At 34.8% G+C, this 25,490-nt stretch overlaps 1 protein-coding gene across 3 annotated transcripts in view; it reads left to right on the top strand.

Annotated features, from left to right (window-relative positions):
• IBTK (inhibitor of Bruton tyrosine kinase) overlaps positions 1 to 25,490 on the top strand; it is a 100,333-nt gene that overhangs the window by 24,250 nt on the left and 50,593 nt on the right. For 2 of the 3 annotated variants that reach the window (XM_032409385.1, XM_032409383.1), the window contains exons 5-16: positions 5,925 to 6,035; positions 8,115 to 8,285; positions 11,548 to 11,665; positions 11,751 to 11,931; positions 12,359 to 12,482; positions 14,272 to 14,449; positions 17,138 to 17,315; positions 18,504 to 19,103; positions 20,246 to 20,332; positions 21,152 to 21,234; positions 21,320 to 21,357; positions 21,799 to 21,895. In XM_032409385.1, coding sequence (XP_032265276.1) covers positions 5,925 to 6,035; positions 8,115 to 8,285; positions 11,548 to 11,665; positions 11,751 to 11,931; positions 12,359 to 12,482; positions 14,272 to 14,449; positions 17,138 to 17,315; positions 18,504 to 19,103; positions 20,246 to 20,332; positions 21,152 to 21,234; positions 21,320 to 21,357; positions 21,799 to 21,895 — 1,966 coding nt within the window. The remainder of the gene's footprint in view (positions 1 to 5,924; positions 6,036 to 8,114; positions 8,286 to 11,547; positions 11,666 to 11,750; positions 11,932 to 12,358; positions 12,483 to 14,271; positions 14,450 to 17,137; positions 17,316 to 18,503; positions 19,104 to 20,245; positions 20,333 to 21,151; positions 21,235 to 21,319; positions 21,358 to 21,798; positions 21,896 to 25,490) is intronic. The other variant, XM_032409384.1, reaches the window with a different exon arrangement.

Consider the following 25,490-nt stretch of genomic DNA (forward strand, 5'->3'; position numbering starts at 1 on the left):
CAAACACGAAACCAGCCCTACAAGAAATACTGAAAGGGGTCCTCTAAGCAAAGAGAGAGCCTAAAAGTAACATGGACCAGAAAGGAACACAGACAGTATACAGTAATAGTCACCTTACAGGCAATACAATGGCACTAAATTCCTATCTTTCAATAGTTACCCTGAATGTAAATGGGCTAAATGCCCCATTCAAAAGACACAGACTATCAGATTGGATTAAAAAACAAGACCCATCGATATGCCGCCTGCAAGAGACTCCTTTTAGACCCAAAGACACCCCCAGATTGAAAGTGAGGGGGTGGAAAACCATTTACCATGTTAATGGACACCAAAAGAAAGCTGGGGTGGCAATCCTTATATCAGACAAATTAGATTTTAAACCAAAGACTATAATAAGAGATGAGGAAGGACACTATATCCTACTTAAAGGGTCTATCCAACAAGAAGATCTAACAATTGTAAATATCTATGCCCCTAACATGGGAGCAGCCAATTATATAAGGCAATTAATAACAAAAGCAAAGAAACACATTGACAAGAATACAATACTAGTGGGGGACTTTAACACCCCCCTCACTGAAATGGACAGATCATCTAAGCAAAAGATCAAGAAGGAAATAAAGACTTTAAATGACACACTGGACCAAATGGACTTCACAGATATATTCAGAACATTCCATCCCAAAGCAACAGAATACACATTCTTCTCTAGTGCCCATGGAACATTCTCTAGAATAGATTACATCCTAGGTCACAAATCAGGTCTTAACTGGTACCAAAAGATTGGGATCATTCCCTGCATGTTTTCAGACCAGTGCTTTAAAACTAGAACTCAATCACAAGAGGAAAGTCGGAAAGAACTCAAATACATGGAGGCTAAAGAGCATCCTACTAAAGAATGAATGGGTCAACCAGGATTAAAGAAGAATTAAAAAAAATCCATGGAAACCAATGAAAATGAAAACACAACGTTCAAAATCTTTGGGATGCAGCAAAGGCAGTCCTAAGAGGAAAGTATATAGCAATACAAGCCTTTCTTAAGATCAAGAAAGGTCTCAAATACACAACCTAACCCTATACCTAAAGGAGCTGGAGAAAGAACAGCAAATAAAGCCTAAACCCAGCAGGAGAAGAGAAATAATAAAGATCAGAGCAGAAATCAATGAAATAGAAACCAAAAGAACAGTAGAACAGATCAACGAAACTAGGAGCTGGTTCTTTGAAAGAATCAACAAGATTGATAAACCCCTGGCCAGACTTATCAAAAAGAAAAGAGAAAGGACCCAAATAAATACAATCATGAATGAAAGAGGAGAGATCACAACCAACACCAAAGAAATACAAACAATTAGAACGTATTATGAGCAACTCTATGCCAGCAAATTCGATAACCTGGAAGAAATGGATGCATTCCTAGAGATGTATAAACTACCAAAATCGAACCAGGAAGAAATAGAAAACCTGAACAGACCTATAACCACTAAGGAAATTGAAGCAGTCATCAAAAGTCTCCCAACAAACAAAAGCCCAGGGCGAGATGGCTTCCCAGGGGAATTCTACCAAACATTTAAAGAAGAATTAATACCTATTCTTCTGAAACTGTTCCAAAAAATAGAAATGGAAGGAAAACTTCCAAACTTGTTTTATGAGGCCACCATTACCTTGATCCCCAAACCAGACGAAGACCCCATCAAAAAGGAGAATTACAGACCAATATCCTTGATGAACATGGATGCAAAAATTCTCACCAAAATACTCGCCAATAGGATCCAACAGTACATTAAAAGGATTATTCACCACGACCGAGTGGGATTTATCCCTGGGCTGCAAGTTTGGTTCAACATCTGCAAATTAATCAATGTGATACAATACATTAATAAAAGAAAGAACAAGAACCATATGATCCTCTCAATAGATGCAGAAAAAGCATTTGACAAAGTACAGCATCCTTTCTTAATCGAAACTCTTCAGAGTATAGGGATAGAGGGTACATACCTCAATATCATAAAAGCCATCTATGAAAAACCCACAGCAAATATCATTCTCAATGGGGAAAAACTGAGAGCTTTTCCCCTAAGGTCAGGAACACGGCAGGGATGTCCACTATCATCACTGCTATTCAACATAGTATTAGAAGTGCTAGCCACAGCAATCAGACAACAAAAAGAAAGAAAAGGCATCTGAATTGGCAAAGAAGTCAAACTCTCACTCTTTGCAGATGATATGATACTTTATGTGGCAAACCCAAAAGACTCCACCCTATAACTGCTAGAACTCATACAGGAATTCAGTAAAGTGGCAGGATATAAAATCAATGCACAGAAGTCAGTGGCATTCCTATACACCAACAACAAGACAGAAGAAAGAGAAATTAAGGAGTCGATCCCATTTACAATTGCACCCAAAACCATAAGATACCTAAGAAGAAATCTAACCAAAGAGGCAAAGAATCTGTACTCAGAAAATTATAAAATACTCATGAAAGAAATTGAGGAAGATACAAAGAAATGGAAAAACTTATAAAGAAATGGAAAAACTTTCTATGCTCATGGATTGGAAGAACAAATATTGTGAAGATGTCAACGCTATCTAGAGTAATCTACACATTTAATGCAATCCTGATTGAAATACCATCCACTTTTTTCAAAATAATGGAACAAAGAATCCTAAAATTTGTATGGAACCAGAAAAGACCCCGAATAGCCAGAGGAATGTTGAGAAAAAAAAAAAAAAAAGCAAAGCTGGTGGCATCACAATTCCGGACTTCAAGCTCTATTACAAAGCTGTCATCATCAAGACAGTATGGTACTGGCACAAAAACAGACACATAGATCAGTGGAACAGAATAGAGAGCCCAGAAATGGACCCTGAACTCTATGGTCTACTCATCTTCGACAAAGCAGGAAAGAATGTCCAATGGAAAAAAGACAGTCTCTTCAAATGGTGTTGGGAAAATTGGACAGTCACATGCAGAAGAATGAAACTGGACCATTTCCTTACACCACACACAAAAATAGACTCCAAATGGTTGAAAGACCTAAATGTGAGACAGGAGTCCATCAAAATCCTAAAGGAGAACACAGGCAGCAACCTGTTCAACCTTAGCCACAGCAACTTCTTCCTAGAAAGATCACCAAAAGCAAGGGGAGCAAGGGCAAAAATGAACTATTGGGACTTCATCAAGATAAAAAGCTTTTGCACAGCAAAAGAAACAGTCAACAAAACCAAAAGACAACTGACAGAATAGGAGAAGATATTTGCAAATGACATATCAGATAAAGGGCTAGTATCCAAAATCTACAAAGAACTTATCAAACTCAATACCCAGAGAACAAATAATCCAATCAAGAAATGGGCAGAAGACATGAACAGACATTTCTGCAAAGAAGACATCCAAATGGCCAACAGACACATGAAAAAGTGCTCAACATTGCTCCCCATCAGGGAAATCCAAATCAAAACCTCAATGAGATACCACCTCACACCAGTCAGAATGGCTAAAATTAACAATTCGGAAATGACAGATGTTGGCAGGGATGCGGAGAAAGGGGAACCCTCCTACACTGTTGGTGGGAATGCAAGCTGGTGCAGCCACTCTGGAAAACAGTATGGAGGTTCCTCAAAAAGTTGAAAATAGAGCTATCATACGACCCAGCAATTGCACTACTGAGTGTTTACCCCAAAGGTACAAATGTAGGGATCTGAAGGGGTTCGTGCACCCTGATGTTTATAGCAGCAATGTCCACAATAGCCAAACTATGGAAAGAGCCAAGATGTCCGTCAACAGATGAATGGATAAAGAAGATGTGGTGTATATATACAATGGAATATTATACAGCCATCAAAAGGAATGAAATCTTGCCATTTGCAACAACGTGGGTGGAACTGAAGGGTATTATGCTGAGCAAAATAAGTCAATCAGAAAAATATATGTAGCATATGACCTCACTGATATGAGGAATTCTTAATCTCAGGAAACAAACTGAGGGTTGCTGGAGTGGTGGGGGTGGTAGGGATGGGGTGGCTGGGTGATAGACATTGGGGATGTTATGTGCTATGGTGAGCACTGTGAATTGTGTAAGACTGTTGAATCACAGACCTGTAGCTCTGAAACAAGTAATACATTATATGTTAAAAAAAATATATATATATAGCAGGAAGGGAAAAATGAAGGGGGGGAAATCAGAGGGGGAGATGAACCATGAGAGACTATGGACTCTGAGAAACAAACTTAGGGTTGTAGAGGGGAGGGGTGTGGAGGGATGGGTTAGCCTAGTGATGGGTATTAAGGAGGGCACGTACTGAATGGAGCACTGGGTGTTATATGCAAACAATGAAACATGGAACACTACATCAAAAACTAATGATGTAATGTATGGTGATTAACATAACATAATAAAATTTAAACAATTAAAAAAGTCGATTCCAGCCTTCGTGGATGATTTTGAGGGGTTCAAGACTTCATTGGGGAAAGTGAGTGCATATGTGGTGGAAATAGCAGGGCAACTAGAATTAGAAGTGGAGCCTGAAGATGGGACTGAATTGCTACCATCTCATTATCAAACTTGATGGGCTGAGGAGTTACTTTTCATGGATGAGCAAAGAGAGTGGTGTCTTGAGATGGAATCTACTCCTGTTGAAGATGCTGTGAAGACCGTTCAAATGACAACAGAGGGTTTAGAATATTTTATAAACTTAGTTGATAAAGCAGTGGCAGGGTTTGAGAGGATTGATTTCAGTTTTTGAAGAGGTTCTACTGTGGGTAAAATGCTATCAAATAGCATTGCATGCTACAGAGAAATCATTCATGAAAGGACGAGTCAGTTGATTTGGCAAATTTCACTGTTGACTTGTTTTAAGAAATTGCCATAGCCATCCTCACTTTCAGCAAGCATCACCCTGATGAGTCAGCAGCCATCAACACTGAGGCAAGACCATTAACCAGCAAAAAGATTGTGACTTGCTGAAAGATATGATGATTGGCACTTTCTAGCAATAAAATATTTTAAAAATTAAGATTTGTACATCATTTCTTTTAAAAGACACAGTGCTGTTGCATACTTAACAGACTACAATATAATTTAAACATAACTTTTATATGCTCTTGGAAACCAAAAATTTATTTGAATCACTTTACTGGGAAATTCCCCCTATTTTAGTGATCTAGAACCAAACCCACATTATCTCTGAGCTATGCCTGTATTTAAAACTGCTGTTGATTTTCTGTTATTTCTTTTTGATGAAGTTCAGTCATTTAAGTACCCTTATCTTTTGGTAAGAGTCTGTGAACATGTAATTCTGTGTGTCAAGAGGGCATGGAGGGTGTTGGAAAGATGGCAGGTAGAAAAGGAAATGGGAAGAGAGTAAAACTTGAAAATAGAGAATTATTTAAAGTCATGTAATGATATTAGAGGTATATTAGACAAAATCAGAGATATTAAAAGGACATATTATCTAGCCATCAATCCCTGTATAGGGGATGTTCTTTTTTTAAAAATACACTTAAGCCATTTCCATTATTTTCTTAAATAACATATATCAGTATTTGGTAATATTTGTGCTTTGTGTTGCACTGCCCAGTTCTTGTTGTTTGGGATTCTATAAAGTTGGAAAACAGCTGGCTACTGCTTTTTGTAGTTGAACATTTGAGATTTTCATTTCCTTTGTTTAGTCTCTTTTGTGGGTAACATATTCCTAATTTCTTTTTGTTCTTATTCCCATTTGTCAATGTTTGTAGACATGGTTTTAAAATAAAGCATATATATTTTTAATTTTTATTATAGAACATGTTCAAATAAGAACATATAATAAATCCCCACTTACCCATCATCCAGCTTAAATAGTTAGCAGTAATTTATTTTTTTTATAAAATAAAGGATATTTTATTCAGAGAAATTTAATAATATTCTTTTGTTTTCTCTTAGGTGGTGCTTTGTAAATTTCATTCAGTGTTTCTCTCTCAGAAAGGGCAGGTTTATACCTGTGGTCATGGTCCTGGAGGACGTTTAGGCCATGGAGATGAACAGACATGCTTGGTAATTGAAATGTCATTACACATTTTAGGTAACTTCAGTAAAATTTCCATAACACGGAAACTTCAGTTAATTAAAAAAACATTATTTTTAATCTACTGTAAGCAGAGAGTAATATAGCAATTGATAGTAGAGTTAAATCAATTAGTTGGGTCACTTGGGTGGCTTAGTCAGTTAAGCCTCTGACTCTTGGTTTCAGCTCAGGTCCTGCTCTCCAGGTCAGGGAATAGAGCCATGTTATGGGCTCACTGCTCAGCAGGGGCAGTAGGCGAGGGGAAGCAGACTCCCTGTACACTCTCTTTTTCTCTCTCTCTGAAATAAATAAATAAATCTTTTAAAAAAAATCAGTTTCTTGGTATATCATGTTCAAATTAAAGGTTTTAGATATGCCGGATTCTAAAGCATCAAAGGAAAATTATGTTTTGTATTTGGCAAATACTGGGACAGGAGAGCATATAAATAAGCCTTAAAATATTTCCATAGTTGGAATTTTAAAAGTCAGACTATTTTTTTTTTTTTTTTTAAGATTTATTTATTTGATGGAGAGAGAGAACGCATGTGAGCACAAGCAAGGGGAGTGGCAGAGGGAGAGGGAGAAGCAGACTCCCCATGCAGGGAGCTCAACATGGCTCGATCCCAGGACCCCAAGATTATGACCTGAGCTGAAGGCAGCCACTTAACTGACTGAGTCACCCAGGTGCCCTGTAAGTCAGACTAATTGCAAAACCCTGGTGTTTATTTTTTTTTTTAACTTCTCATCAAAGTATTTGTGGTCTAAAAGTTGAGCCAAGGGACACCTGAGTGACTCAGTCAGTTAAGCCTCTGAATCTTGGTTTCAGCTCAGGTCATGATCTCACGGATTGTGAGATTTAGCCCTGTGTAGGGCTCTGCACTCAGTGGGGAGTCTGCTTGAAGATTCTTTCCCTCTGCCCCTCCCCCTTCTTGCGTGTGTGTGCTCTCTCTAAATAAATAAATCTTAAAAAAAAATTTAAAAAGTTGAGCCCGTATTTTCATTGTATAATCACAGAATTGAGTCTTACGGTACTGAAACTTAGTGCTAATTGGAAGAAACCTAATAATTATTGCATTCAGTAAAGTTGCCTCAGTAGGTTTTTTTTAAGGTAAATTTTTTTTGACGGGATTACTGGTATATTTATCTATTAAAGGGTGCTTTAAAAAGAAGGGACAGCTATGACAACACCCATTTCTCATGGGTTTATTATGTTCTAGGCATCAGTGATGCTTTTCAAGCAGTATCATTACCTTGACTTAAGCCTCACAGCAACCCTTTGAGATTATAGACATTATTATTTTCATTTTATGCAGTGTCAGACTGTTGTTTTTTATACTTACCAACTCATTTACTCCTCACACCTGTATTTTCCTGTATTTTTATTTATTTTTTTCAATACATCAGTGAATACTTTGGCTGAAGAGCTCCCTTTATTTATACCAACCAAATTTGCACTTGGTGTATGATAAGGGCTCAAAAATCATTTGTTGGATTGAATTATTTTACTGAAATGTCATACTGGGGTTTTGTATTTTACTCATAAACCAATGTCCATATCCTGTTAAACTCACCTATCCCTTGCTAAATTGTAGAGTTTACCCATGATAGATCAGCCATTTATTAGTCATGTCATTTGGATATAGTATCACCAGATTCTATTTGTATTTTTATATAAATGGTTAATATATTATAGGATGTGAGGGTGATCTGGCTGTGACATCTGTCACTCCATCGATCGCCAGGGTTGATTCAGCTGATCTGGCTGGCTAGGCAGGTGTCCCCTTCCTCCCTCACCTCTCCATGTGCGTCCCTCCCGAAGCTGCGCGCTCGGTCGAAGAGGATGACCTTCCCTGATAGAGGAGGACCATTCTTGGGTCAGGGGTATACGAATAGCTGCGCTCCCCTGCGAGAACCTCCAAACAAGCTCTCAAGTCCATTTGTAGGAGAACGTAGGGTAGTCAAGTTTCCAAGACTCCAGACACATCCAAATGAGGCACTGCATGTGGTAGTCTGCCTTTCTTTAAGAAGAAGAAAAAAAAATATATATTAAAGTTAATTTTATTTTGTAGATCCCTAGGCTTGTGGAAGGACTGAGTGGTCATAATTGTTCCCAAGTGGCAGCTGCTAAGGATCATACTGTTGTACTGACTGAAGATGGATGTGTTTATACTTTTGGTCTGAATATTTTTCATCAATTAGGAATTATTCCTCCGCCTTCCAGTTGTAATGTACCCAGACAGGTAAGCTTCCTTTTTAAAACAAGGTGACTATTTATTTGCTGTAAAACCTGTATGGACAAAAAGATGGAAGGTATTGATATGCAATTTATTTTACTTATATTTGATGGTATATACTTTATTTTTCACAGGAGACATTAAGCATTGTACAAATTAGCATTTGTTTGGAGTAAGAGAGAAGGCACTTAGGAAATTAGGCCCCAAAGTGCTTTAGTTTCAGCTTTTTAAGTATTTATAAGCAGAGGGGGATCCACATTTTTGCGGTTTGAAACAAATAATTTTGAGGCCCTCCTTAAGAAAAAATATGAAGTTATAAATGCAAAATGGCCATGGAAGTGAGTTACCCAGGACACTAAGCTTACTGGCCTCATGGAAAATCTTCCTCTGCACGGAAAATATACATGGCAAGTTTATGTGAGGGGACATGGGTCCAAAAGCCACTCTTTGTTCTAATTTCCCTCTCCCGTTTGCACAGCCACTACCAGAAGGTACTCTTTACTCAAGAGTACTTCACAGACCTAGTTCAAAGAACTAGGACTGGTGCTCTAAATTAATATGTTGCTAGAATCATCACTCAATAACAAATGAGTTTTCAGCTCATAAAATTTTGCATTTCAGAGGTGAAGTTTCTTTACTGGTTTAACATTCTGGATTTAAGATTATTATTAGATATACATTTTTTATTAATAAACTTTTAAATCTAATGCTTTTCCATTCTGGATGACCAATGAATCAATAGGAATTACTGAGAAGTTGTTAGAGGTAATCTCCAATCTGTGGTACTTTTTGGTTGGAAGATCCATTTTCTACAGACGTGGACTTCGTGGATATTTAATCATAGATTTCTTTACAAATGATAGATTTTATTACTGTATTTATTCTTATTGTGTGGCTATCTTGGAGCTTTAGGTTGATATGGACATACTCAGTATTCTCAGTTACTTTTGCATCCCCAGGAGCCATTTGGCAATGTGCAGAGACATTTTTAGTTGTCACAACTGGGGGTGGGAGTGGAAATGGTGCTACTGACATCTAGTAGGTAGAGTCCAGGGATGCTGCTAAAACTACAGTTTACAGGGTAGTCCCCTACAACAAAGATTCATCTGGCTGAAAATGTCAGTAGTGCCACTGTTGGGAGACCCTGAATATGTCCAGTATTTTTTCTTTTCTTCCTTTTTTTTCCATTTTCTTTTATTTATTTATTTATTTTTTATTTTATTTTTTTTTAAAGATTTTATTTATTTGACACAGAGAGAGCACAAGCAGGGGGAGCTGCAGGCAGAGGGAGAGAAAGATGCAGACTCCCTGCTGAGCAGGGAGCCTGATGCGGGGCTCGAACCCAGGACCCTGGGATCATGACCTGAGCCGAAGGCAGACGCTTAACCATCTGAGCCACCCAGGCGCCCCTTTTTTCTTTTATTTTTTAATCCCCATCACTTGTTTCATTCATTCCCCAACCTACCTCCCCTGTGGTGACCATTAGTTTGTCCTCTACAGTTAAGGGTCTCTTTCTTGATTTGTTTTTGTCGCTCTCTTTTTTTCCTTTGCTCTTTTTTTTTTTTCTTAAATTCCACATATGAGTGAGATCATATGGTATTTGTCTTTCTCTGACTGACTTTTTTTTTTTTCCCTCAGCATTGTACTCTCTAGCTCCATCCATGTTGTTGCAAATGACAAGATTTCATTCTTCTTTATGGCTGAATAATATTCCATTGTGTGTGTGTGTGTGTGTGTGTGTACACACATACATCTTTATCCATTCATTTATTGATTGGCACTTGGCTGTTTCCATAGTTTGGTTATTGTAAATAATGCTACAATAAACATAGGGGTGCATGTATACCTTTAAATTAGTGTTTTTGTGTTCTCTGGGTAAATACCCAGTAGTATGATTCCTAGATCATAGGCTAGTTCTATTTTTAATTTTTTGAGGAACCTCCACACTGTTTTCCACAGTAGCTGCAATAGTTTGCATTCCTGCCAACGGTGCAAGAGGGTTCCCCTTTCTCCACATCTTTGCCCACACTTGTTGTGTTTTTTATTTTAGCCATTCTGACAGGTGTGAGGTGGTATCTTATTGTAGTTTTGATTTTTATTTCCCTGATGATGAGCATCTTTTTATGTGTCTCTTGGCCATCTGTATGTCTTCTTTGGAGATATGTCTGTTCGTGTCTTCTGCCCATTTTTTAATTGGATTATTTGTTTTTTGGGTATTAAGTTGTATGAGGTCTTTATATATTTTGGATACTACACCTTTATTGGATATGTCATTTGCAAATATCTTCTCCCATTCCATAGGTTGCCCTTTAGTTTTGTTAATTGTTTCCTTCGCTGTGTAGAAACTTTTTATTTTGATGTGGTTTATTTCTGCTTTTGTTTCCCTTGCCTCAGGAAACATATCTAGAAAAAAGTTGCTGCAGCCAGTGTCAGATACTTTACTGCCTGTGTTCTCTTCAAGGATCTTTGTGGTTTCAGGTCTCACATTTAGGTCTTTAATCCATTTTGAATTTATTTTGTGTATGGTGAGAGAAAGTGGTCCAGTTTCTTTCTTTTGTATGTTGCTGTCCAGTTTTCCCAGTACCATTCATTGAAGAGACTGTCTTTTTCCCATTGTAAACATTCATTCCTCCTTTGTTGAAGATTAATTAACCATATAATTGTGGGTTTATTTCTGGATTTTCTGTTCTGTTCCATTGATCTATGTATCTGTTTTTGTGCTAATACCATACTGTTCTCATTATTACTGTTTTATAATATAACTTGATATCTGGAATTATGATAACTCCAGTTTTGGTTTTCTTTTTTGAGATTGCTTTGGCTATTCCTGGGGTGCAAGGGTGGTTCAGTATTACTACAAGAATCAGTGTGATATGTTATATCAATACGACTCATCTGGCTGAAAATGTCAATAGTGCCACTGTTGAGAGACCCTGAATATGTCAAATTTAAAAGTACTGTATTTTCTGATAGAATGAGAATGCCGGGTTTTACATATTGCTTGTTGACAGGTTGGATGATTTGGTTTTTCTATCAGGTCAATTTTTTATATGTTAAATCTGCTGATTTAAAGTGGCTACATCAAAGTATCTTGTGTTCTGAGAAGAGTTGGATTCTCAGTGTTAGTGCTGAGATCTATTAGTGAATTCTGCCCTTACTGGTAGTTAGTATGCGATATATTTGCTACTCTGGTCTACTGGATCTTTTAAAAATTATATAAGTTCTTAATAATATAATAAACTGCTGTCTTGCTTGTCTTTTTGAATAGATGCAGGCAAAATATCTGAAAGGAAGGACAATCATTGGAGTAGCAGCAGGCAGGTTTCATACGGTGCTGTGGACTAGAGAAGCTGTTTACACTATGGGGCTAAATGGTGGACAACTGGGTAAGAAATCTTGATGACAATATCTGAAAAATAAATTGAATTTTTAAGATGGATATTTTGTGATTTATTTGTGTAATTTTTTTAGGTTATTTGCCAGATCCCAATGGAGAAAAGTATGTAACTGCTCCTCGTCAAGTCTCTGCCCTTCATCATAAGGATATCACTTTGTCTTTGGTTGCTGCAAGTGATGGGGCCACAGTCTGTGTTACTACAAGGGGAGATATTTACTTACTTGCAGACTATCAGTGCAAGAAGATGGCTTCTAAGTATGTGTATTTTTGTAAAGAAATACAACCTTAATAATAATTCAGTTCTTCCAGCAAAACTGAGTATCAGCTTTATGCTATGCTCTGGAGTGTCAGATGGAGAAAACTGGACGGAGAAAATTTAAAACTGAAAGGGAAAGTCAAGAGTAGAGTAAACGTGTGCATTCTCAAGTGGGGCTTTAGGTGTCGAAAGTGTGTATATGTATGGGTAGTGGCATTTGGGAGGGAAGGACTTGCTATAAAAAGAAATGGCCATTATATAAGGGAAACTTACAGAAAGGAGGGACTAAGGTTATCAAAGGCCAAATCGTCTTACTTCACCTTTCACATATATCACCCTAGATTATTGTTTGATTAGTAATTTCTTTAAAATTGAGCATGTGTATTTTAGAAAACATATTAATGAAGAATTTTCTTTTTGACCTAGACAACTAAATTTGAAAAAAGTTCTTGTTTCTGGGGGGCGTATGGAATACAAGGTTGATCCTGAAAATTTGAAAGAAAATGGAGGTCAGAAAATTTGCATTCTTGCAATGGATGGAGCTGGAAGGGTGAGTGTATATTTATGCAGAAGTGTATTAAAGTAATTTTGTTGTGAGTTGATAGCTATAAGGGACCTGATAATGTGAACATGTATTACTATGATAATGATTCCTCTTGACTTTGTTTCTCTACTTATTTTTGACATCCAGTACTAATTAGTATGGAGCTGGTATTTCAAAGAAAGTTTGATGACATTTAACTAATGTTGCACAGTACAGCTTTGTTAAACTGTAGCTTAAAATTTCATTTACCCTGCTTAAAATGGAAATAAGGGATTTTGATATATTATTTGATATGTATACTGAGTACTGATGAAGATATTGAATTGCATAGATAGGAGATATTTTATATAACTGCTTCTTAAAAAAATTAAAAGCTAAACAGGCGATATTAAAAATTTGTTGCATAATTAGAAAATTTTTCCCAGATTTAGTTTTAAACAAATGTAGACATAATGTGTATTTTTAGAGACTATAGCTGCATTCCTAGATCACTGTAGGAAGAATCTCTAATCTCTTTCCATTTAAGTAGAGTTCAATTTTGTTCCCTATGCAAATATATCAGTACATTTCTCTAATGAAATTGTTAAATTAAAAATATACATTAGTAACACAAAGAGTTTTACACTGTAGCTAGAAAAACACAGTTTGCCTTCTGCTTTTTGCTTGTCAAATAGAAACATACAACGAGAATGTTTTCTGAGGTTTATGAAGTGCTATAAAATTTGACATTTTGGAAATTGAAGAATTAATCATAAAGCTCCACCTACTGGTACTTAACAGGTATAAATCTGTAGTCAATCATTTTAATATGGGGAACTATATTAGAATTAGAACTCTAATTTTGTACTAATGGAAGGAAGCAGTGGCATGGGATTACATAAAATAGTATAAAAAACATTTGACTCTAGGATGTGTTTCATTTATATTAATATGGATCTAGTGTATACCTCTGGATCGTTACTTTCTGGAAAATTAGAATCTTACTATGAAAACCAGTCTCTGAAGGAATCAATCAGTATAGTGGTTTTTTTTTTTTTATGTAACTTTTGAGTGATCTTGGCAGATACCATTTTGTGTTTTAGTTTTCTTAAATATGAGGGGAATTGAACTTTTAAAAATCATCAGTGTTAATTTTTCAAATGAAATCTTTCTTGGAATGCAAATATATGAAGCAGACAAGAGTTACTGTTCTGGACAAAACTGGATTGGGAAACTCAACACCATACCTCTCTTTATTCCCTCCATCCCTGAGCATCAGGTTCTAAGTCATTTCTCAGGAATTCTAAGGTTTGCAGAAGCACTTGGAAGCCATTGAACTCTATTATGATTTTTCTGTCTGTAAGATTTTGTTTTAGTTACATAACTGGGTTATTCATACATCTCCTTTTTTTTCTTGAGAGTTAAAGTTTGGATTTTCAATAGGGTGATTTTCATTCTTCTTGCAAACAGATGGTATTACAAGTCTGATATCTAAGTTTTAGCTTTCATATTTTTGTTTTCCGTTAGCGTTCTAGCAGATAGATTTGAGAAAAACAAGTAATATTGAATATTACTTCTTAAGAGGAATGTCTTTGAAATATTTTTAATGCTTCATATTTGCTTGATGTACTTTTAATGAAAGATACAGTTCTTTAAAAATAAATTGATTTTTATAGTATCTTTTTCTGTGAAAGAATGAACATGGAAACATTAATCAGAGCTTTTGTTTTAGAGATATTATCTCGCAATTTCCATTTTTGGTTGTTCAGATGATGTATGGGAATATATATTCTAATGTAATTTGGGCTTATTTTAGGTATTTTGCTGGAGATCAGTCAGCAGTTCTGTGAAGCAGTGTCGATGGGCCTATCCACGCCAGGTCTTCATTTCTGACATTGCTTTAAATAGAAAAGACATTTTATTTGTCACACAAGATGGAGAAGGATTTAGAGGGAAATGGTTTGAAGAAAAAAAAAAGAATTCTGAAAAGAAAGGTGAGTTCATATATGTGAATAGTGCATAAAGTACTTTTCAGTTAACCTTTAACTTCACAAGTGTTTCTCATTAGGTTTGACAAGTGTTACCAGGTTTTTACCCTTAAGTCTCCTATTTTGATTTTGGTTTGTGTGTGTGCAGGTAAACAGTGATTTCAATTCACTTAAGTCTGGTTTTCAAACATTTATCTGTCTCAGTATATCCTGAGGTCATGGTGCATTCCTATCAGTAATAGTAGATGACTACTTGGCTCTAGGGCCAGGGAAGTATAAAGTTTAAAGAAAAACTTCCCAGATAGCTCTATTTTTTCTCTTCTTCCCTAAATTGAGAATTGAGTGGCTTATATTATATATATATATATATATTTTCCCCCCACTTGTATATTTAAAATTAAAGTTTTAAAAGGTACATTTCATGGCTTAAAGAGAAATTACGGGAAGAATGAAGTTTTTATATTAATGAGAATTTTAAAAAATAAAAGTAGTTGAATTAAGCGGTTGCTGAATAGAGATGTTTTATTTCATTACTTGATGAATATAAAGGATAGCTTTATTAAGGTGCCACCATTGAAAATAGAAGTTATTCATTATATAGTTCATTCTTAATTTTATCTGATTATAAATTTATAAATTTTTGAATTACTTGAATTGTTTTTTAACTTAGGTTACCAACTTTTTTCTTTCATCCATAATTATTATCTGTTGATTTTTCTTCTGGGAAAACTAGAATTCATTTACCTATTCATAGTTCATTGGTCCCACCCTAGCCCTACTCACATGGACTACCGCAAAAAATAGGTTTTCCTTATTTGTACTCTTACTTCTTCTTATCTGTTTTTAACGGATTATCAGAATGATCTTTTAAGATCAGATTCTAATATTCCTGTGTTTAAAACTCTTTAATGGTTTCCTCACTTCCTGAACATTGTCCTGAAAGCTCCTGCTCTGACCCTTGTCTGTGTCTCTGAACTCCCTTTCATTTACCACTCTCCAGGCACATTGACATTCAGGTTTTCAATTTTGTTTAGTAGTCCCAGGGCTTTTCCTAATTTTTCACATCTCAGCTTTATTTATACTTCATCAGAGATATTTTCACAGATCCCTCAATCTAAATTGAAGTACCCTGTTTCACTTTTCATATTCCCTTTGTATTTTCATGATGCAAGTCATTTTTGCTTGTTTTTATGGATTTATCTTTGTGATTAATTTTTCTAATGCTTGCCTCCTATCAGACTCTTAAGATGGCAAGGACCTTGACTGTTTCACTGTATCCTTAGCATTCAGTATATTTCCTGACACATAGTAGTCCCTCATTAAGTCATCTGTTAAATGAATAAATCAGTTATTGTATGCTAAGATATATATAAGGAACATTTATAATTATTCAGAAAATTATAAACATATTCTTCAAAATCATAAAGCCACAGTGAAGTGATTAATGATTTGTTGTATTTTTTTTTCTTCTAGATTATGCAAGTTGTGTAAACATTTAAAGTAGATTTACTAGGTGTCAGATATAGGGCTACGCTTTATTGATAACAACACATATGTAAGATAGGCCCATTTTCAGACATTCGTAAGTTTGTAGGGACAATAGACATATACATAACTATTTACAGTTTACAAATACTAATATGCATGTGTTAGGTTTTTTGAGAGTGTAGAAATTGCAATAACTGAGTGTTTGGGGGAAGATTAGTGAAGCCCCATAAGACTGAAATACAGTGAATTTTAGAGAGTAAACAAAATGCAGGTTTGACTTGTAAATGTTGGAAGTCTTGGAATAGTATCTTAGTCATATTTAGTGGTCTAAAACTGAATTCTTGATCTCATGTTCCCACATTTGCTTTTTAATGTTTTCTATCTAAGTAAATGGTTACCTTTGACACCTCACATCCCCCTACCCCTACAGCCGATCAGTCACCAAGTTTTGTCACTTCTATCTTTGATATTTCTGAAATCTTTCCACTTTTCTCCACTTTTATTGCTACAACTTCAGTGTATATTATTTATTCTTTTTTTGGACTCTTATTAAAGTTTCCTAAATGATCTCTTTGTCTTTATTTTTAATTACTTTCAACATTCTTCCTGTTGCAGCCAGAATCATTTCTTTGCATGCAAATTTCATACTTTTGTTTCATAGCCTTAATCCAACTTGTAATGATATAATCATTTGTTTAAATGTCTGTCTTCTCTGCTAGATTGTGTACTCCGAGATGGTAGGGACATGCCTGTCTTGTTCACTACTGTATCATTAGGGACAGACTGATGATCACTGTATCACAGTAGGACAGTGTGGTCACTCAGATATTTGGAAACAAATGAACATGCAAATTATGAAAATGCCCAAGTTTACATATTTTTAATGCAAGCTGAGGAATTTTAGAAGCCAGTATAACACTAGATTTGCTTTTTAGAAAGAACTTTGGTTGCAGTGTGGAAGATGGTTTGTTGAAAGGGATAAAATCATGGATAATTGAGAATTGACTAACCAAAATTTCCTGTATAATACCTGTACATAGGGTGCAAAATATGTTGAAGAGAGAGAGGATATAGTTCTTCAAAAGGACTTATATATGAAAGATATTTCCATGTTTTAATTGTTTTTCTATTTTCTTTACTACTAAACCATTTTAAGAGTTTCAGTAAAGCCTCCATTAATGGAAGTTTGTTTATTTTTCTTTTTAGCAGAGATTTTATCAAATCTTCATAATTCCTCATCAGATGTGTCTTGTGTCTCTGATATAAATAGTGTATATGAAAGAATTCGACTTGAGAAACTTACTTTTGCCCATAGAGCTGTTAGTGTCAGCACAGATCCAAGTGGATGCAACTTTGCAATCCTGCAGTCAGATCCTAAAACAAGGTACACTTCTATATATTAAATTTCATTTTTGGAAGGAATAATCACTGGGCTTTCTTTTGTTTTCAGTAGCTTCTGGAGCAAATTTAATTGAAATGCTTTTGCCAAGACTTGTAGAGGCTTTAGACATAAAATAATGTTACCTGGATAACTCAAAGGTGGAATTTGTTATAGTAGGAATAATAAGTGTTTCTCTTAGTTTGTAAACTGATATTTATTGAAAACATTGAAGATATATATGCACAAAATTTATATCTTAGTACTTTATGATGTACTCTAGGTTCTCAGATTCTGAGAAATATAAATATTAAATAGTTTGCAAAAACTTCTAACACTTGAAATTAACAAAAGAAGAGGTGGTATAGAGTGATCTGTAGGGTAGTGTGAATCTCAGTGCTAATCTTCTCTAAGTCACATTAGTAGAGAGATGACAGGTTAAGATAAATATCAAGGGTCCTATTAGAAAGAAGTCCCAGAAGTAGGCTGACCATCCATACTGGTTTGCCTAGGTCTGTCCCATATTTAGCACCCAAACTCTCATCTCCTGGGAAGGCTCTCAATCCAGGGCAAACTAGGAGGATTGTTTTCCATACCTGGAAGGGTGAAATGTGGATTGGGAAGGTGTGATAACCATCTAAGAGTACTGAAAGAACCAGCGTTATGGACTGATTGTATGTCTGTATTTGTATTTATCTTTATCTTTACTTCCTGAGTTTCTAACCTATTCTGGTATTTGACCTGAAGTATTTGCTCAGTTCTTTGTATATTTGGTTTTCTTCACTTAAAGTAAAAGGATAAAGGATACAAAAAGGTTGAGAACTGTACTCTTTTTTTGGATGTTTTTAGTTTTATAGTCATTTGTGTTTAGTTATAGTCATTTAAAAAATTTCTATGAAATGGTCATTTGAATTTATATTCTAGTGTTTCCTTGTAGAAATAAAAAACACTGCTTTCAAAGGAAAACTTACATCTTGTCATTTTAGTTTAGGAGAAAAATATAAAAAGGAATAAAAACATTTTGAAGTATGATACCGTATCTAAGACTTTGCAATATTCTTATATTTTATGAAACGCCAGGTTTAAAATCTAATAAGTTTAATAACTAAAAAAGAAATTGTACTTTAAAAGGAGAATTGACTAGGGATGCTTTTTTTTTCATGAAAGTAAAAATGATTTTTGTTTCATTTTTAGCCTTTATGAAATTCCAGCTGTATCGTCATCATCCTTTTTTGAAGAGTTTGGCAAACTCTTAAGGGAAACAGATGAAACGGACAATATACATGATGTGACATTTCAAGTTGGCAATAGAATTTTCCCTGCACATAAATATATTTTGGCAGTGCATTCTGACTTTTTTCAGAAATTGTTTCTTTCAGATGGGACCTCTTTAGACTTTACAGATGTTTACCGGAAAGATGAAGATTCTGCAGGATGCCATCTCTTTGTGGTAGAGAAGGTTCATCCTGACTTGTTTGAGTACCTTTTACAATTTATATACACAGATACTTGTGATTTTTTAATTCATGGCTTCACACCAAGAATAAACTTTAACAAAAAGCCAGAAGAATATCAGGGTACTATGAATTCTCATTCAAATAAAATGAATTGCCATGAAGATAATCAGAAGTCAGCATTTGAAGTTTACAGAAGTAATCAAGCTCAAACAGTTAATGAAAAGCAGAAAAGCAAACCAAAATCTTCCAATAAAGGGAAAAGTATTGGGGAAGATGATCCTGTAAGAATGTTGCAAAATGTTGCAAAGAAATTTGGTTTCAGTAATTTGAGTAGTAGGTATGGCTCCTCCTTAATATCTATTCTTGAACCTCATTATGTCCTTTTAAAAATTTTTCTCTTTTTCTTTGCTAATCCTCTTCTCCTCTCCCTCAACTCCTTCCTTTTTGGATATGTTTTTTCTCCAATTTCTGCTAAAACTATCTCTGTAGGACTCCCTGGATTAAAACTGTGGAGGCTGTTAGTGGGTTTGAACTCTCCATGGTGTTTGTGTAACAGGGATCTGGAGTGGTAGGCAGTGTGGTATACTGGAAAGAGTACTGTCTTTGAAGTTAGACCTGTATATGCCTCTTAGCTCTACTATGACTAGCTGGGGCAGATTTCTTAAGTTTCTTTGTGCTTCAGTTTCTCAGTATATAAAAGGGAGGGATAATATGATCTCAAATTGTTGGTGTAGTTCTGTCATATAGCATGTGTAAAGTGCCTAAGACAGATTTGTCATATAAACCAGATTCTTTGGAATTCTCTCTTTTTTTAAGGTATGTATGTTGCTTGTGGCGGTATAACCTAATATGTGGGGTAGGAGCAGAGGAGGAGCATGTATCAGGTTTCCTATTAAAAACACTGAGGGGCTTTGTGCTATGGCTTTGATATGTTTTTTGTCAGTAATTATATTTAATGTGCAGTTGACCCTTGAAAAACATGGATTTGAACTGTGCAGATTCACTTGTATTAAGATTGTTTTGTGATAAATTCAGTACAGTACTGTAAAAGTATTTTCTCTTCTTTATGATTTTAATAACATTTTCTTTAGCTTCTTTTATTGTAAAAACACAATATATAATGCATATAACATACAAAGTGTAAGCATACAGATCTACTATTTATGTTGTTGGTAAGGCTTCCAGTCAACAGTGGGGTATTAGTTAAGTTTTGGGGGAGTCAAAATTATATGCAGATTTCAACTCTGGAGGGGTGGCTGGGGCGGTGACTCTAACTCCTGCACTGTTCAAGGATCAACTGTACTTTGAAGTAAAATTGAAGGAGAATATATGGTACTCCTTTAACACAGAGTAGAGTTTGTTGAAATACTTTTCTAGGTGATATAAATTATATAATTATGTTCAGATGTAAGGTAATTTGTTGGATTTCTGTTGTTTGTTTTGGTCCATCAACTGCTAATTTTTATCTATTCTTCATAGGTTAGATGGAGTCAAATTTGAAAATGGAAAAATTAATGTTATTGAGAAGAAACCTGGTACTAAATCAAAGCTAAATCAGAAAAAATGGTAAGTTAGGAAATGAAGATAAACTTCTCATCTCTAGATTTTGAGACCTAAGTGTGAAAATAGAGCTCTTCTTACTGACATATGAAGCAAAATATATGAATTGATACCCTTTTATCTTTACTAGTCTTCATTTCTAGAAATGTTGGAGAGATGTTGAGGTAAATGGATGAAATATTAACTGCTCAATAAGACATTGAAACAGTTCGTTTTTAAATTATTTTCTAATGAAAAATTTTTAAGTTTTATTTTTCCTTGCCCAAATTTTGTATTTTTCAATATGTAGAAAATGATGTTAACCCAAAACCAAACTAGTTATGCCTCTTCATCATTATGATGATTTCCTTTAATATAAGCTTTTTCAGTAATATACTATTCTAAATATATTTATTATTAAAAATTTTTGTTTTTAGGTAGGGGAAAAGTTTTGGAGAAAGAGAAACTGGAGATATCTAGACTTGTGCTTTAGCAAAGAATAGGTTGTAAAAAGAAGTAAATTAAAGACCTTTGACTATGATGTCACTTACTATTATATTATTAACACCTGGTCTGTAATGCAAAAGGAAAATTAGAAGAAAGACTTCTTTTGAATATTTATCTGTATTCAGTTCCTTTTAAATATTATCTTTATTGTAAGGCCCTTACTATCCTCAAGTGGAAGGAGATGAAGTATTTTATTTGTATGTATACTCTCAAGTTGTTTGTTCTCTGCTATCTTTAAGAGAAAATCAACTTAAGCCAAATCCTGTAATAAATTTTCTATTTGCTAAATATGTAAAGAAATCACTCTCACTTCAATTAAAAAAAAATTTTTTTTTTCAGTTCATTTCTATGTGATGTGACCATGAAATCAGTGGACGGAAAGGAATTTCCTTGTCATAAGTGTGTTCTTTGTGCTAGACTTGGTAGGTATACTTTTTATTAGTTGCTGATTTATTTGTTTTAGTATTGTTTCACTGCTCCAATGAATTGTACTTTTTCTTCTTCCAGAATATTTTCATAGTATGCTGAGTAGCTCATGGATTGAGGTAAGATTTAAGTTGAAGCCACATGGCTGGTAATCACGCTTTTTTTATTTTTGGGAAATTACATACTAAAGAAATCAGAATGGGAACCTGATATTTTAACTCAGTTTTACTTTTGTTTTAAACTTTATTTATGCTCTAGCCTTCTGGAAAATAGAAACATTTAGAAAATTGTTACAGAAAAGCTTCTTAAGTCAGAATTTCCCCTTTATTATTGGGATATGTGTTTGGGATACCAATGTGATTGGTTTTTGTTTCAATTTTTCTTGATTCTCCATGTTACAAGGCATTTTAAAATTAAATGTCTGTCATTTTAGATTTGTGTTTAATAAATGTTATGTTCTTTTGCATTTGATGTGATTCCTATTCAGAGTTTTCTGTTCCAGTCAGAATGCAGTAGTTTTTTGTAGTTTAAAATTAATTATTTTACTTTATTTTATTTAGGCTTCCACTTGTACAGCTCTGGAAATGCCAATACATTCTGACATACTGAAAGTTATTTTGGACTACCTCTATACTGATGAAGCTGTGGTAATAAAAGGTATTAATAAGAGGACGTTTTAGATATTTAAGATATAATTGAGTAATGGCAAAATCAACATGAATCATAATATCTACTCTAATTGAAATAAGCCATCAACAGAGGCTTAATTTAGAATCAGCAATAGGGATGTTTACTAATATTAAAGGAGTGGAAAAAATATCTTCAATACCTATGTGAAAATGAACTCTGTAAGGGTTATATGTCATGGTTGAGATTAGATTTAACAGTTTCATACCCAGCTATTTCTATGATTGAGATGAGGAACTGACAATAGGGAATAGTTTTGACAAATACTTTACAAAAGTCTTTTTCTTGTTTGTTTTCCCCCTTGTGATAATATCTCTGAAGTAAAAGAAACAGACTAAGAATTGGATCAAAATTTATGGAGAGATTGCATTTATATACTTTTTCAAGTAATACACCAATGTTTTAGTTACAAAGTGTCTTTAGTCAGGCCTGGTGGGCTACTGTGTTTAATTGTATGTGTATACCACATTCTTTTTATCCATTCATCCATCAGTGGACATTTAGGCTGTTCTATATCCTCACTGTTGTTAATTATGCTTCAGTGAACATGGGAGTACAGATATGTCTTCAAGATCCTGATTTCAATTTCTTTGGCTAAATATCCAGAAGTGGGATTGCTATATCATATGGTAGTTCTATTTTAATTTTTGGAGGAACCTCCATACTGTTTTCCATAGTGGCTATAGCATTTTACACTCCCACCAACAGTGCACACAAATGTTCCCTTTTCTGCACATCCTTGCTAACACTTACCTTTTGTTTTATTAATAATAGCCATTCTTACAGGTGTAAGGTGACATCTCATTGTGGTATTGATTTGCATTTTCCTGGTAATTAATGACATTGAGCACCTTTTCATGTACCTGTTGGCCATTTGTATGTCTTTTCTGGAGAAATATCTATTTAGCTCTTTTGCCCATTTTTTAGTTGAGTTATCTGTTTTCTTTGCTATTGAGTTGTAGGAATTCCTTATATATTTTGGATATTAATCCCTTATCTAATGTGGTTTGTAAATATTTTCTCCCATTCCAAAGTTTGCCTTTTCGTTTTGTTGTTTCCCTTTGCTTTGCAGAAACTTTGTAGTTTCATGTAATTCCACTTGCTTATTTTGCTTTTTGTTGCATGTGGTTTTGATGTCATTCAAAAAATCATTGGCAAGACTAGAATCTTTACCCTGTTTTCTTCTAGGAGTTGTACAGTTTCAGGTCTTTTGTTTACGTCTTTAATCCATTTTGAGTTGATTTTAGTATATAGTGTAGATCCGGTTTCATTTTCTTGCATGCGGATGTTCAGTTTTCCTAACACTCTTTATTGAAGAGGGCATCCTTTCCCTATTTTGTATTCTTTATACCCTTGTTGAAGATTAATTGACTGTAAAATGAGGGTTCATGTCTGGGCTTTCTATTCAGTTCCATTGGTATATATGTCTGCTTTTAATGGCAATATGTTAATATTTGATTACTGTAGCTTTGTAACATAATTTGAAGTCAGGAAGTGTGATGTTTATAGCCTTGTTCTTTCTCAAGATTACTGTGGCTATTTAGGGTTTTTTTGGTTCCATATAAATATTAGGATTACTCTTTCTATTTCTGTGTAAAATGCCATTGGAATTTAGATGGGATTTTATTGAATCTGTAGATTGTTTTGGGTAGAGTGGACATTTTAACAGTATTCCTTTAGTCCATGAACATGAGATATCTTTCCATTTATTTTTGTCTTCAATTTCTTTCATCAGTGTTTTATAGTTTTTAGAGTACAGATCTTTTATCTCCTTGGTTAAATTTATTCCTGAGTGTTTTATTCTTTTTGATATAATTGTGAAAGAGATTGTTTTCTTAATTACTTTTTTGGATAGTTCATTGCTTGTGCCTAGAAAAGCAACTGATTTTTGTGTTGATTTTGTATCCTGCAACTTTACTGAATTTGTATATTACTTCTAATAGATTTTTGATGGTGCATTTGGGGTTTTCTAGAATAAGATCTTGTCATCTGCAGAGACTTTTACTTCTTTCTTATCTATTTGGATGACTTCTTTCTTTCTTTTTTTTTTTTTTGCCTCATTACTCTTGCTAGGACTTCCAGTACTATGTTGAATAGGAGTGGCATGAGTGGGCATCCTTGTCTTGTTTCTGATCTTAGACAAATAGCTTTCAGGTTTTTACTGTTGAATATAGTGTTAGCTTTGGACTTGTCATAGATGGCCTTTATTATGTTGAGGTACATTCCTTCTCTACCTAATTTGTTGAAAGTTTTTATCATGAATGGATGTTGAATTTTGTCTTACGCATTTTCTGCATGTACCGAAATAATCATACGGTTTTTGTTCTTTATTGTTAAGATAGTATTACATTCGTTGATTTGGATGTATTGACCTTGCATCCAGGCATAAATCCCACTTGATCATGGTGTATGATCTTCTTAACATGCTATTGAATTTAGTTTATTAGTATTTTATTAAGGATTTTTGCAGGTATGTTCATCAGGGATATTGTACTGTAATTTTCTTTTCTGGTAGTGTCCTTGACGCCTTTTGATATCAGGATAATCATGGCCTCATAAAATAAGTTTGGAAGTGTTCCCTCTTCTTCAGTTTTTTTTTTTTTTTTTTTTGGACAAGTTTGAGGAGGATTGATGTTAATTCTTCTTTAAATGTTTGGTAGAATTCATCCATGAAGCCATCTGGTCTAGGGCTTTTCTTTTTTGGGAGATTTTTGATTATGGATTCAGCCTCCTTACTCTTATTGGCCTATTTAGACTTTCTGTTTCCTCATGATTTAGTCTTGGTAGATCATGTTTTTAGGAATTCATCTCTTTCTTTTAGTTTATCCAATTTGTCAGCTTACAGTTATTGATAGTAGTCTCTTATAATTTGAATTTCTCTGATATCACTTGTAATGTCTCCTCTTTCATTTAGAATTTTATTTTGGGGGGATCTTTTTTCTTATTCTACTTAGGGGTTTGTTAATTTTATCTTTTCAAACAACCAACTCTTAGTTTTGTTGACCTTTTTTGCTTTTTCTAGTGTCTCTAGGTCATATGTTTCTGCTCAGTCTTTTTTTTTTTTTAAAGATTTTATTTATTTGAGAGAGAAAGAGAGCATGAGTGGGGGCAGGGGCAGAGGGAGAGGGACAAGCAGACTCCCTGCTGAGTGCAGAGCCCAATGCGGGCTTCAGTCCCAGGACCTTGGATCATGACCTGAGCCGAAGTCAGATGCTTAACCGACTGAGCCACCCAGCTTCCCCCCTCTGCTCAATCTTTATTATTTTCTTCCTTCTGCTGACTTGGGGCTTTGTTTCTTCTTTTTGTAGTTCCTTGTTGTGTAAAAACCCTCAGTTGTTCTTTCAAGGTCTTTCTTTTTTGTTAAGGCATTTATCAGTATTTACTTTTTTTTTTTTTTTTTAATATTTTATTTATTTATTTGAGACAGAGAGAATGAGAGAGAGAGCACATGAGAGGGGGGAGGGTCAGAGGGAGAAGCAGGCTCCCCGCCGAGCAGGGAGCCCAATGCGGGACTCGATCCAGGGACTCCAGGATCATGACCTGAGCCGAAGGCAGTCGCTTAACC

The sequence above is a fragment of the Phoca vitulina genome, unplaced genomic scaffold (assembly GCF_004348235.1).
Source record: "Phoca vitulina isolate PV1807 unplaced genomic scaffold, GSC_HSeal_1.0 scaffold11, whole genome shotgun sequence".
NCBI lineage: Eukaryota > Metazoa > Chordata > Mammalia > Carnivora > Phocidae > Phoca > Phoca vitulina.